The sequence below is a fragment of the Colletotrichum higginsianum genome, assembly GCF_001672515.1.
Source record: "Colletotrichum higginsianum IMI 349063 chromosome 7 map unlocalized unitig_7, whole genome shotgun sequence".
In the NCBI taxonomy this organism is placed as follows: Eukaryota; Fungi; Ascomycota; class Sordariomycetes; order Glomerellales; family Glomerellaceae; genus Colletotrichum; species Colletotrichum higginsianum.
Genome location: NW_017263917.1, coordinates 376776 through 390968, shown reverse-complemented (window position 1 = coordinate 390968; position 14193 = coordinate 376776). Strand labels below are relative to the sequence as shown.

The 14193-nt window shown below is 53.8% G+C and overlaps 5 protein-coding genes across 5 annotated transcripts; 4 read left to right on the top strand and 1 right to left on the bottom strand.

The window, feature by feature from the left end:
* Positions 1–235: 235 nt before the first annotated feature.
* On the top strand, positions 236–711 carry CH63R_09815 (uncharacterized protein; the record flags this gene model as incomplete). The annotated part of the gene is made up of 3 exons (XM_018304789.1): positions 236–279; positions 341–542; positions 610–711. 3 exons carry the CDS (start codon positions 236–238, stop codon positions 709–711), a joined length of 348 nt encoding a protein of 115 aa, XP_018154213.1.
* A 3943-nt stretch (positions 712–4654) lies between these two features.
* CH63R_09814 (uncharacterized protein) lies at positions 4655–6703 on the top strand (the record flags this gene model as incomplete). The annotated part of the gene is made up of 1 exon (XM_018304788.1): positions 4655–6703. One exon carries the CDS (start codon positions 4655–4657, stop codon positions 6701–6703), a length of 2049 nt encoding a protein of 682 aa, XP_018154212.1.
* A 1292-nt stretch (positions 6704–7995) lies between these two features.
* On the top strand, positions 7996–8371 carry CH63R_09813 (uncharacterized protein; the record flags this gene model as incomplete). The annotated part of the gene is made up of 3 exons (XM_018304787.1): positions 7996–8004; positions 8060–8117; positions 8193–8371. 3 exons carry the CDS (start codon positions 7996–7998, stop codon positions 8369–8371), a joined length of 246 nt encoding a protein of 81 aa, XP_018154211.1.
* Positions 8372–10529: 2158 nt separating this feature from the next.
* Positions 10530–11887, top strand: CH63R_09812 (Integral membrane protein; the record flags this gene model as incomplete). The annotated part of the gene is made up of 4 exons (XM_018304786.1): positions 10530–10710; positions 10794–10858; positions 10942–11318; positions 11404–11887. 4 exons carry the CDS (start codon positions 10530–10532, stop codon positions 11885–11887), a joined length of 1107 nt encoding a protein of 368 aa, XP_018154210.1.
* Positions 11888–12043: 156 nt separating this feature from the next.
* CH63R_09811 (NADH:flavin oxidoreductase/NADH oxidase) lies at positions 12044–13693 on the bottom strand (the record flags this gene model as incomplete). Its single annotated transcript, XM_018304785.1, has 6 exons — positions 12044–12556; positions 12626–12656; positions 12718–12790; positions 12857–13289; positions 13370–13438; positions 13511–13693. 6 exons carry the CDS (start codon positions 13691–13693, stop codon positions 12044–12046), a joined length of 1302 nt encoding a protein of 433 aa, XP_018154209.1.
* Between the last annotated feature and the right edge of the window lie 500 nt (positions 13694–14193).

Here is a 14193-nt window from a genome sequence, read left to right as displayed (position 1 = left end):
GATGTGTAGATACGGCAGTATGAGATGTCATCACCTTGAAGGCCAACGATATCAGGTTTCTTCTTGGCGGTTGAAGTCGACGACCGTACATATAATTCGGGTTCCCATTCGAAGAGCGCGTCCTGGCCTATCCACAAAATCAATCTTCTCTCTTGTCGTCTCTGTCTCGTTTATCTATCAAAGTTTTCGTCCAAGCTCCGAAGCACCGCTCCACATCCCTCCCTTCGCCGCGAACATGCAGATTTCGTCGATCCTCACCCTCGTGGCACTGGCCGCCAGGTAAGCTTCTTTCCCCCAGATATCCATCAGTGTAGCATTTATGCTGATTATCAACCCTCAGTGTCGCTGCAGATCTACACAACCAGGCCGTTTGTGTCAAGAACAGAGTCGAGTCGCCCGTTGGCGGGACCGGATGGAGCGTCAGCTACACCTGGAGCAACAACTACGAGATCGAAGTAGAGGCGACCAAGTGCGCCTGCGAACACTACAAGAACCGCAACACCGGCGATAAGCAGTGGGATCAGTGCCCAGACTGTAAAGTTGTACGTTCTCGTCGCCTCTTCTTCCCGGATGACTTGTTTCCAAGTTCTAACGCTTACCTCCCCCCAGATCGACATGATTTGCCACTCCGACGGCTGGCACATCGGAGGTGACGAGATGAACTATTACTGCTCGGAGAAGTGCGGCGCACAGGGGTCGGAGGCCAACTAGGTTACTCGATGAAATGATGGATGACGCCGGCCGAACGAGCTTGGACATAGATACCTGTACTTTTTTCATGGCGGCATATACTTGATTCCTTGGAGTTGGGCTGGGACTCGCTTCAAAAAAGTAAATATCAATCAAACCTAAAACTTTACACATTTGAAGATCAAAATCCCATCTTGGTTTCCAAAACTGCCTTCTCTGGTGTGACCGATCACCCTCGTGCCGTTGTTGCCCAAACGAGGATCTTCCATGCGTGATCAAGGTCATCTCGTAAGATGTCCACAGCATTATCGCCACCCCACAGGCCATAATCTATTCACGGTCCACGGTCGATGCGACATTAGACTTCGTCCATAGCGGGAAGCAAAATGACAAGAAGTGAGCTTTGCGTCATATCTTAATTGTAACGTCTATCACTGTTTCCTGAACAGCTTCCATCTCAGTTTTCTTCACCGCATCATCCCGTTTGCATCTTACTGTCAAAACGTGATCAGCGCGAGTTTTCTGTGTGTTGGTTACCATGTCGTCGACTGCGGCTGTTTAACGGTCCTAGTGCTGAACAGCTCCCCGATATTAATGGGATCGACGGGTCAAGGAGTCTTTACCAGCATTATTACGACGCAAGAGTGGAGACTATTCCACTTGGCTAAATGGTCGTCACCGGGGGGGGGGACGGGCTTCAACAGTACATCTGGTTGGAAGCGCTGCGGAGCTGATAAGGAACCCTAGCGAGGCTCTTGTGTACTTTCAACGCTTACTCTGTAGCCATCACATTCTCGGGATCATGTAGGGATTTTGTGTTTCAGCGAAGGTAACGCCGGTGAGCCTGCACTAGTCAAGCATATCCGGTGGAGAGATGGGCGTACCGTCACTGTGGAACGTTCCCCGGGATCCAGGAAATAGAGTTTTAGCCGGTGGGATATCTCAAGTTGTCAAAATGTTGAGTGGCAAGTTGCCTGCCAGCCTCCAATGATTCCGGCAGGGCTAACTGTTGTGACAGTCATCGAGCGGAGGCTATCACGATGTGATGCCCCATTTGAGAGAGAGGATCAACAACATACAATATGATAAAACACTGAACGGATAGCCGCGTCTCCATTTCTGTGTCGGGTTTTCACTCTCCATGACTCGGCTCCCTACTGGAGCGCGCCTTTCAAGCCTTCAGGGACTTCTCCAGTCAGAATGCGATACGAACACACCGTAGCTCTCGGCGGAGATAAGCATAATATGCCAAGTTGGGGGTTTGCCTTGCCGAGTGTTCCTTGGCCTTCCTTTACGAGGAGATTGTGATAGTTTGCAGGAACTGAATTGGCATGTCAACACTTTAGTTGAGTTTCGCTCGACAATCCCCACGCAGAGGGAAAGCGTACGTCAAACGAGGATGGGAGTGTTCATGACCACGGCAGGGTGGGGGGTGACCCGGTTGTCTGGAGACCCGATCGTCGCCGCGTTCCTTGTTGTGCGGCGGGCGGCTTGACGATCATAATTTAATCTCCGCAAGTCTGAGTTTGAGATGGATATGTCGTCACCGGAAACCCGCTGACAAGCTCCAGCGGAAACGATTCATGAAGCTGCGGACGACTCTGCCCCATTTCCAGATCAGGGGGCCAATAGAGACGGAAAAGATGCCCGAAAGTTGAGAGCGGCCGAGTCAGTCTCCATGTTTTCACCGAGGAGTTCTCCCTTGCCTCGGAAACGGTTACTAAAGACGCACCTGTTGCCTTCACCGATCCCAGACTTCTGAAACTTGCAAAACTGTCCCAGTAGAAACATTTCATCTTTCATGTCTTTTCCTATCTACGCCACGGGTCCAAGTGCAAATGCCTTTTCTCCTCTTTCCATTGGAGGTTGCCCAACCAAATGCTCCAAAAGTAGTTGAACACAAAAGCAAGAAGCATGGTGCTTTTGGCATTTGAACTCATTCCACTGTTGCGATTCCCATGAAACAAATGTTACAAACCCGGGGCTCTGTCGGCGAATAAATTTGCACATGCCCCAATGTGATGGTTTTCTTAATGACTTCTCGGAAGATTTTCTGATAATGACTGCGTCCAACTTTTACGGTCACTTCGACCATGGCAAGACTTTTGCGCATGGGGAATTGGCCGCACGACTACACGTGTTGCACGGGTTTACGTATGACAACCCTAAGTCCAGCCTTAACTCCAAATGAGCCCAGATTTATTGAGCAAAACCAACAAACTTATCCAGGATTGTCGTCAAAAGAAAGACACCATTGGATATGTCGTGTCTACCCAGACTTCAATCGGGTTGTGGTTCAATACTTCAACACCTGGGCCAAGAGAGTCCGGCACTGGCTACGTGGACGACTTCTACGTCGATTCGCCATTGGAAGCTCTGACCACAAGCTGGCGAAGAGGTCTCCAGCTCCCACGGACCAAAGGATCATGGCAAGTCAAATTAAACGCCCAGTGTACGTGCTGAGCCACGTTGATAAGTCTTAGCATGAAATATGGACAGGGATGCCATGGCAACACATTGAAAGCACCCGTTTCTTTGCAATCAACCAATGACTATCGGCATCAAGTATGCAGGTCTTCCTGGGCAACAAAAGCAGGAAAAACTTGAGCCTGGGTTCTATCTCTTACTGAAAAAAGATCATCTGCAACGCATAAAATAACCTAAAAACCGTTGAATGAGTATTGTTGCCTAGAAGAGGGTTGATCTACTTATAATTCAAAGTGAACGGCCGTAGCTATCAGATCTTCAAGACAGTATAGTTAGAGTTAATGATTAGTCAACTTCAGTAACTTCGAGGCCCCTGCTGGTCTTACGTAGCACCTAAAGACGATGAGGCTTGTCAGTTCCTGATGAGATACGGCGGCCAGAAGGAAACAAAACCGAGCTATGTAGCCAAGGCGGGTGTTTCTAAACAAGCTACCTTATTGAATTGACAGCATGAGAATGGGGGGCCGGTGCTAGTAACAGTCATTTAGTACTGTTTTTCTTTTTCTGCAATGTGTAACTGATATAGACTCCAAAATTCAATTGGTTTTGCGCTAGTTGGATTGTGAAATAAGTGTTCTTAAATAAATGGAATGCAGCTAAGGCGGTTTTTGAGGTCGCCGTGATACACATTGCGAGAAAAATCACAGGACAAACCCCCACCCCCCAAAGTACAAGTGTCGTGGCCAACACTGCAGAAGGAACAATCCAGGCGCGCTTGTGTACTCCTTTTGAAGCTTTGGCGGTAAAACATCAGGCATTTTCACTCCGCTAATGTCCGGGATCCTTGTAAAGGATGTGACAAGGGTGTGTTGGCCCTCGACTTGGAATCGCAGCAAAAACCCCTGCGTCGAAAGGTTATGCAGGCGTTGCAACGCTGTTGCCTGATCCTGATCCTGATCCTTCCTATCTTACTTACTTCTCAGCCCTTCTCTTTTAGGTCATTTGTGTTGTTTTCGAATCATATGGCGCCATTGCGCTTCGACAGCGCTTCTTCTGTTTTAGAATATTACAGAGAACGAACAGATGAAAAAGGCACTTCGAAAAGGGATGTGGTAAAAGGGCAGAATGGCCGACTCCGAACCCTAAAGTCTGGTGGAAAGAATATAACACCGCGAAGACGCCACTCAGGGCTGATGCTACCTCGAACCAGAATCCCGAGAGCGTTGCCGCCAACCTTTTATTTTAGCTGCATAGAGGGTCCCCACCGACAGGATCACGACCCCCGTAGGTTGCGAATTTTTCGGTTTAGGCTGCATCGAAAGTCGTTTCGTGATAGGGCGGACTACGCCTGTCAGGAACACCCACCGTAAGCTCGGGATGGCGGAAATCTTGAAAAGAAAGAGGCGAGACCCTGGGCGACGTGGCGGACAGAAAGGTCGAGAGTGAAGGAGTTAAAAGCATTGAGATTGTCGCGGCGGCCCAGCGCATCGTCCGTCAAGTAAGTTTGGTAAAAGCTCATCCATCATTCTTTTGCGCCATGACGGGCCACGACTATTCTCACGTCGTCGGCGCTCCCGCCGAGGACATCCAGCTTGTCTCTTCCAAGGACCCCCATTCAGATGTCACCACCACCGACGTCACGCCCGATACACCTCTCTCGACCCCACGAAGCCGGCACTTGGCACGGACGCTTGTTCTTCTGCTCGTTCCCCTCGGGATAACAGGCTATTACTTTTGGATATGGCTGTACTTGCTCTCCCGCGACCTCGACGAGGCGGTCAAGTACGGATCAGCCAACGAATCGTGGGTGTTCTGGTCCTGGTTCATCGTCGGTGTGTTCGCCTTGGATTGGGCGGCGCACGGCCTCGTCGGAGTCGAGGTCGCTATGCTGGAGACTTCCTTCTGGCGAGCTCCTCATCTCATCGGGCTCTTGGACCACAGCGAAGGAACCTGGGGCGGCCCGGGCGGCTGGGTCAAGTGCCTCACGAAGCTCTTCAAGGAACGGAACATGGCGGCCATCGGCGGCTGGTATACTTCCCTGAACACCTACAGGCTCTGGTACCTCCTCGCCTTCCTCACGCTCTCGTTGTACGTCGGGATGCCCCTCTCTGGTATCACCATGGAGCTTTCCGACGGCTACGTTCCTCTGGATGAGGCTCCAATGGTCGTTGGCCGCAACTCGACAGACTTCCATGCCAGATATTTCTCGTCGACCAGCGGCTCAAGCATTTACAAGGGGTCGGAGACTGCGTGGCAAGTGGGATCGCCTGCCACGCTGCCTGGCATCAGCATCATATACACGCCGGAACATGTCAACCGCAAGGACCACGACGTCCTGGCCCAGATCCCCAACAACTTGCCGACCGACCCCGAAGTCCCCGAGATGTTTCTCGTCCCCCAGGCGAGCGTCCCCATTTCCGGCACGTCCTGGGGCATGCGCGCCGGGTTCAACTGCTCTGTTGTTGAGGATGTTTCCGAGTTCACCATCATCGGTCATAACACGACTGGTCTTTGCGGCGGTGGTCCGATCAAAATCTGCCCCCGCGCCAACATGGTGGACAAGGCGAGCAACATATGGTCGTACATGGAAGTCGGCTCCAGGATGCCAATGGTCGGACCCCCGCAAGTGTACTCTCCGACATACGACAACACCGCTCCCGATCCGTTCGGGTCCGGCAACGATTCCCAGCCTGACGTGTTCGAGTTCGCCCTCTGGCAGGTGCGCGTGAACGCTTCCTACGCCGAAATCGAAAACTTCAACAACACCGTCGGCCCGACCGTCAAGGGCCTCGACTCCCCCTTCATGAAGGCGGACAACGGCTCATGGGTCGCCAATGCGACCTTTTTCGACCAGAAGACCTTCACCGCGAGGTCCAAGGCGAAGAACGACGTCTGGCAAAGGCTCATCATCCAGGGACGCCAGACCATCGAGGTGGCCGCTCCCATCGGCGTCCGGTGCGTGGTCAGATCAGCGCTCGGTTCGGCCTCGCTCGATCCCGCGACCTCGACATTCTCAAACTTCAAGGTTGAATACCCCACGATGTTTAGCGACCCGCAGGTGAAGGCGCCCTCGCCCGTCGGCCGACTGGGCACCCGGGTGGAGAAGTTCATGCCCGAGTCCGGCGTGAACGACATCTTCACCTCCATCAACACCCGGGCCACGAAATCCGAGTCCAACTCGATCAGCCTGACAAAGTTTGTGAGCTCGTCGGAGCTGCGCAAGTCGATTTCGATGGGGTACGTGAAAGAGGCCCTGGATCTGATGTACGATGGCCAGTACGGGTTCGAGGGCAGCTGGGAGCACGCGGGCTTGACTTCTTCCAGGAAGGGCAAGATCCTGACGACGGGCGACCTCTCGCCCCTGTCGGCCGTGATCCCTTTTGCGATATGGACCCTCGGATCCTTGATACTCGGAATCGTGTACGGGTTCCGGCGCAGGGTGGCGGACTCCTTGAGCGGCTTCAGCGTTTTCCGGCTCGGTGTTCGCTCGGCTGATAGGCTGGGAGATTCGGGGCTCCTGGAGGCGAAGGAGGCCGAGGATGTTGGCAAGCTGTGGCGTTTGCCAGGTTCGCTGGATAAGATTTAGTTGGCCGAGACGTCCACTTGGATACTTGGTTTTTTGCATGCATCGACATGTCAGAACTTTGTTGTTTTTAATGATCTTTACGGCCTTTCGATTAACTTGGTGCAGGGCACGCCCTGCAGGACTAAAGTTTAGACTGTTCTCATTCATTGCACCCGCCATGTACATGTCAGTCGTGCAGTGCAAACACCAATCAGTTTAAGTGCGCGACGATTGGGACATTGGGAGTCTCTTCCCTGAGAAGTGATAACGGAGAGTCTGAGCAACTCTTTTTGTTGCTGGTATGTTGACGTTGAAATCATACGCATTAAGAATACTAGAGGCAGATTTTAAAAGACAACCAATTTAGTCAAGTGACCCGTTACGGAGATGTGTCGTAGGCGTGGTTATGCGAGTTGATTTTGAGAACCGTGGGACTGTCCCTTTTCAGAAATGTAAAGCTCTTCAATGTCCTTGCAACAGAAGAGAAAGAGTTTTTTAGAGTTGAGAGTTCGCCCAACTTGATATCATTACTACTGCGTGCTTAACATTGGCTACACATTGACTGGAATGTGAAGCAATAACAAGACGTTTAGTCTTCAATCAGACATCTGACTATTTATGTTTACAGGCTGCGATATCTCGTCTCGGCCTTTATGAATAAGGTCATGTATCGAGCGCGTGATGAGACGCCTCGTTTGAGGCCATCAGCGAAGTTCTTATTGGGATGGAAAGCGTTTCCACCTCGTCACCCTGCATGATAAGACAAGAGGTCATGGGCACGCGCGCATCAAGCGAGCCTGGAGGACCCGACCAACAGTCATCGGGCGAATCGATCAACACACCAAGACGCTGGGCCGACCAACAACATGAGAGAAAGCCTCGCTCTCCGCCCGATCACAGCCCATGTCATACAATCAATGGCGCTCTCTCGATAAGCTCGCATGACAAGTTCCGCCTCGTTCACGCGGACCACCAACGGCACAGCAACCCAAACTCGCAGACGTCCAAGACGGGGTTCCCCGGAAACCCCGTGGGATTGGCGGCAAAACCATCTTGGCATAAGCTGGCTCTTCCAGCCTGCCATCACCGATTTGGCTCCATGCATCACCTTGTTTGGGTCTGTTGATTTTCGCTCAGCCACAGGGCGAACCTAGTGTGTAGGTCTCTTCCACTAGAGGCGATGACGACTCTTGAAATAGACGAGTATCGCCCTGAATCCAACATTTTATAAGCCTCTTGTAAACTACGCACACAAACGAACGGAACGACGTTGTATCACAATACAAAAAGAACACATACTCCCAGACATCAAGATGGGTTTCGTAAGATCGCCAGCCTGTCCTGCAACCCTACTTTGATGCTGACAGTCCTGTTTAGCTCCGTACACTGGGCGACAAGGCCGACAGGTTCATGCTGCACGCCACCAACGCTGCCGGTATGTATCAATCAAGGCCGAGTTCCACTGTTTTTGTCCATGCGACGTATTCACGTAGACTAACATCCAAGCCAGCCCTCAGCCGCGCATCCAACACCGGTGGAGTTGATTGTGTCCCCGCCGAAGGCCTCCCTCCGCGATACAAGGGCAACGGCCAGAGCCAACCTCCCCCACGCCAGTCGAAGATGACGTGGGAGGAGACGCTTGCGGCAGAAAAGGCTGCGAAGGACAAGGAAGCTGCTCTCGACAAATGAGTGGACGATAAGGTGGAGGCGTTGGAGAGTCTCAGGCAGTCGAACGAGCAGAGTAACGGCGATGGAACGGATACCCGGACGCCTATGGAAGCGTAGCGAAATTGAATAGAAGCGAGTCATCATACCGAAGCTTTCTGGGTGAACCATGGAGATGGTTGGACTGATGCCTACATCGAGGGGCCCATACGCGTGGTTTCGTCCAGATCCTGTGTTGGAAGTAGAAGAAGACCGTTCTGAGCCTCAAAGTCCGTGTCGTCACTGGCGTAAAAGATCCGAGGCTACATCATCGTGTTGAGCCCTTCCAGAACCCCCCGTCGCAACTGCTCAGAGCTGGCATTGTACCGGCCCCCTGTTGCCCCGTACTCGATCTTTCACTCTCTGACGGTCGTCTGGGTGACTTTTTTGACGCTGTCTAGAATCTCCCGCTGACTGACTTGAACCTGAATACGGGCATTGTCTTGTAGTACTACCGCGGATTAGTCGCAGATCTATCTCTTTGGCCTTGAGGACGATTTTCTGGCTGAGTAAAGAGGTCACCACACGCCCACGATGAGTCCATGTGGAGACGTTGATTGTTTTCCCACTGTCATTGCTGCACTATTTGTAGAGATCAGGTTACAGAGGGCCGGCAAACATGTATACTCGACAGTTTTACACTTCATGGACAGAGTGAAAGATGGCCAAGAAAACTCTACTTTGGGGGGGGTTGGTTTTGAGGTTTCAGATATAAGAAGTTGATCATGTATCAGTAGAAAAGCTTTCGAGGGCCATCATCACTTGGGGTCTAACCAAGTTCAATCACCCACAGCCAATGTACAGCAATGCTTGGTGAATGCACCGTTTGTCGTAACGAGGTTTTCCAACTGTTTCGATTTCCAAAAAATCGTTGGAACAGCTTCATAATGCGTATCCAGAGTACAGAACAAAGCTGCGCTCACCAGTCCCTTGCAACAACGATAAGAGTTGAAGAGAGGACAGTGCTGGGATTTAATGTACACTGATGAAAAACGGTGTCGACAAGTAAATGATATAGGTAGGTAGAGATTCGGGGTGTTCACCTTACTAGGTGGGAACAGTACAACCAGACCCTGCCGGGCTGTTTAAGAGATGGAAAAAAAGGATGGCAGCATGTCCCGCAAAGTGCAAACCGCAGATTCTCAACTCAGCCCAGCTTTGCACCCACTTAACCGCAAGGTTCTGGAACCGGAGACGGCTATCGCGGGAAGATGACAATTGGGTACGGCCAACGATTCAATCTCTTTAACCCCCAGCCAATTTTCCGAACGGTAGGTGTCGTCATCTCATATTCCGACTCGCAGCTCCTTGAGCGTATGACTTTTCGGCGATGTTCGACAGGATAGGGAATGATCCGACAGAGCATCCACTTGTACCCTTGTACGCATGCTTTTTTCCCGTTTCATAACATATTGTCTCTGTCTTAAGGTTAATTAAACTTCAGACTCCCGACTTCAAAGGGCGGGGCGGGCCTCAGAAAGCGGGAGCTGGTAGCTTGCGATGAGCCATCTGATCTTACACAGTAGAGCAGGTCTTGGAACTTATTTTGCCCACAGCTACAGAGACAACACCATCCCTCTCTCATCAGTTTTATGATGATGAGAAGTGTTGTGAGGACTGAGTGAGGGCTGAGCTAACCGAGCCGGTATGTTGCGGGGACCTGTAAAAATGCGTGCGACGGTGATATCGCCCACATCCCGCTGCGAGCTAGGCAACGAGAAGCTGAAGAAGGGCTGCCAAGTTACGGACCTGCCGAATAACCGCCCGGCGAACCGTGTATTTACAAGTCCAAAACAGTTCATCCCGAGTCAGCAGCATTTGGCGCCCACCCACAAACATCCCTGAAAGCCGAGATCAGGGGGAAACGAAAGGGGTCCTGTCCTGGCGCGAGTCATTGGCCCCTATCGTGAGGAAGGGGGAACTCCGCAAACAAATGGCATGCCGCTCACCTACTTCGAGATGCAGGAAAACATGGCTGCCTTAGATAAACCTCGCCCTTCCCGCCGCTCCTCCACCTACACGGGGAGCGGAGAAGGGTGGAAGTGATCTTCTCTCTTGTCCACCAAATAAGGTCCGCCGGCTCAGAGGCGAGCTTTCCAATGTCCAAGGCCAGCGAAACGACGGCAAGACAAGATTCATGAAGATGCCCACTACGGCCGCGGCGTTTCTCATCGCCAACTCGGTGGTGGCCTTCCTCACGGCGGCGGTGGTTGGGCTGCGCGTCGTCTCTCGCGTGCTGGCAGGTTCCAAACTCGGGTGGGATGACTACTTTACGCTGCTGGCGCTGCCGCAGGCAATCGTCGTGCTGGTGATACAGGGAATATGTAAGGGTTTTCCTGGGGTCTTTTTTTGTGCTCAGAGACCAATGCTGGGTTGTGCGGGTATCAAAGGCTAACTTCAACCGCAGGGTCGACAGCAGGGCTGGGCTACCATTTGTCGGAGGTGTCGGACAACTGGCTCTACATGGATTCCGTGAGTCTCACTTCTTGACCGAAAGAGAACAAAACCCATCCGAACGGCACACAACTAACCTCGACCGTCAACGCAACCCTCAGCTCTTCCTCCCCTTCGAGACCCTCTTCGCGACGGCCAGCCTGACGACGAAGCTGAGCGTGCTCTTCTTCTACCTCCGCGTCTTCACGAGCCGGCCGATGCGCGTGGCGACGAAGCTGACGCTCGTCGTAGTCTTGCTCTGGGGCATCGCCAACATCCTGGAGACGCTGCTCATCTGCCACATCAGGGACGGCGCGTGGCACGCGACGAGCCCGGACATCTGTCGCGACCACGAGGCCGCGATTCTCTCGACGGGGCTTTTCAACTGCGTCGTCAACAGCTTCATCATGCTGGTGCCCCTATACACGATCTGGAGCCTGCGCAAGGTTAGCGTCTCGACGCGGTTGGGGCTCAGCAGCGTCTTCCTGTTGAATCTGATGTGAGTTTGGTTCCGTGTCCGGAGACGAGTTGAACCATGGATGTCCCGTAAACGTGAACTGAAAAGCCCTGACAAACCCTCCCAGCGCCATCATCGTGTCGATCGTGCGGCTCTCCATCATGGTGAACGTCCGCACCCTCGACCAGGTCGTGGAGAACCTTGCCATAACGACCTTCCTGACGGTCCTCGAGACGCACCTGACGATCCTCTGCAACAGCCTGCCGATGCTGCTCCCGCTCTGGGCCTTCTGGAAGCACCGCCGCTTCGAGACGGACGAGTACGTGTCGCGGCTCGGCGGCGACAGCGGCCAGTCGAGCCGGCGGCACAAGCGGCTGGTGGAGGACCTGACCAACGGGATCCCGCTCGAGACCATGTACGGCGAGAAGATCGCGTCCTTCACGACGACGGTCGGGCGGGGCGAGTCACGGAGGAGGAGGAGGCGGCCGGGGACGGACGACGACGGCGGGGACGACGGGTCGGATACGGGTTCGACGGCGGGGCTGCCGGGGAACGCGGAGGGCATCAGGATCGAGACGAAGTGGACGATTTCGGAAGAGACGACGAAGTAAAAGCGAGAGGTAAATTCGTCGAGTCTTAACAATGCTGTCTTGCAAAGAATCTATGTGTCTATTCTATTACCAACCCTTTCTGAGTCCGCTATCATCAAAACTAAGCTAAAGAACAACATAACGATTCATATGCTCACAACTTTTCCAGCCCCAATCTCAAAGCTTGCCGATCAGCTCGGGGATCTCGGTAGCAGGCCTGCCGCTCTTCTTGCCGCGGCCGCCGAACCCCCAGCGGATCTGGTTCGGCATGTTGACCTGCACGCCCAGCTCGTCCGCCCAGGCGAACACGAGGCCGGGGTTCTTCTGGAACCCGCGGCCGACGAAGACGAGGTCGAGGCCGTCCTTCTCCAGCAGCCGGTTCGCGAGCTCGGCGTTCTCGATGGAGCCCACGGAGCTGACGGCCATGTCGGAGCCGACGGCCTCCTTCACCTTGATGGCGAAGGGCGCCTGGTACGCCGGGCCGACGTGCGGGTGCTGGCGGGGGTGGTTGCCGCCCGTGCTGATGTCGAGGAGGTCGACGCCGCGGGCGGCGAGGAGCGGGGCGAGGCGGACGGTGTCGTCGCCGGTCCAGGAGGCGGGGATGTCCTTCTGCTCCTCGAGCCAGTCGGTGGCGCTGATGCGGAGGAAGAGGGGCATGGTGTCGGGGATGATGGAGCGGGCAAGCTCGACCTGTGGGTTGGGGTGTTAGGAGAGATTGCTGTGCGGCAAGGTGAATCTAGGGATTAGTTGGGAACTTACGATCTCCAGGGTCAGGCGTACGCGGTTCTCCCTGGGGTCATGTTAGATGTGTTCCCTGGGTGTGGGGGTTATTCTTGGGTCAAGGGACTCACCAGCTTCCGCCGTACTTGTCGGTCCTCGTGTTGCTGACGGGCGACAGGAACGAGTGCAAGAGGTAGCCGTGAGCTGTACGATGTGTGTTAGTGTCTCGATGGTTTGATTCGCAATACATAAAAATCCAAAAGAACCTACCGTTGTGGATCTCAATCGCGTCAAAGCCAGCCTCGACGGCCCTGCGAACGGCATCCCCAGTGGCCTTCTTGAACTCCTCAATGTCCTGCGTCGACATCTCCTTGGGCTGCGCGTGGTGCTCGTTCCACGCGATGGCGCTGGGCGCCTGCACGTCCTCGGGCCACCCGCCGAGGTCCTCGCCGGCGACGTCCCCGGAGCTGAGCCAGGGCGCGACGGTGCTGGCCTTCCGGCCGGCGTGGGCGAGCTGGATCATGATCTTCTGGCTCTGGGAGTGAGCGAACTCGACGACGCGGCGCAGCGGCTCGATCTGGCTGTCCTTCCAGATGCCAACGTCCTGCGGGGTGATGCGGCCACGGGGCTGGACGGCGGCGGCCTCGACGCAGGCGAGGCCTGGGCCGCGCTGGATGATGCCTCCCATGTGGGTGTCATGCCACTGAGGGGAAGGGAAAGGTGTGTTAGCCGGCTTTCTTTCCCCAAAGGATAATTGCGATTGGGGAAATAGTTCGGACTTACCATGGTGTAGTGGCCATCCTGGGCAGAGTATTGGCACAGGGGACTCAGTGCGATGCGGTTTTGGAGGACCTGGAGATGGTGAGCGTGTGCTTTGGTGGTTATTGTCGACATGACCCAGGGGGGGGGGGCGCAACTACTTACCAAGTTTCTCAGCTTCAGGGGACGGAAGAGCTTGGGAACGTCCTTTTGCCCCTCGGGCAGCAGCGCGGTACCGGCAGGGGGGTCTTGCTTGGGGGTGAAGTAGGGGATGCCCGGCGCCGGCTCGTTAACGATGCCTTTTGGCACGTCGGGCTTCTCCTGGATGTTGTGGTGGGTGGTCGACATCGTGAGGTTGGAGAAGGCGTCAATTACCAAGGGCTGGGTGACAAGAAACAGATAGATTTACAGGTGAGAGAGGGATTGGAAAAGTGTTTGACAGTGAAGGGGATGGATGCAACTCAGATTTAGTCTTTGATTGGATGCTGTATGGGAAAAGTCAATCAAGAGTCTTAAGTATGCGAATGAGAAGTTGGGGTTTATGTCTTAGTCTCTTTGGAATGACGAGCTTTAATCATCAGTCAGGGAGGGAGACCACACTGAATTAATAATAATGAGCTAGTAAGCAGACTTGTCCAAGATTGATGATCCAGAAGTCCCCGAACAACACGCGAGCCGACGTAACAAGCATTGGTGTAGACGTCATGATGTGGCAATGATGCAATCGCTCATTGGCCCGAGACTGATGGAACCACACAGCCAAACAAACTAGCAGAAAAAGCTGAAGATTCTCGAAAGGGTGGACCGCGCTACTCGGGGATCCCAGAAGCCCGGCATGTGCCGGATAT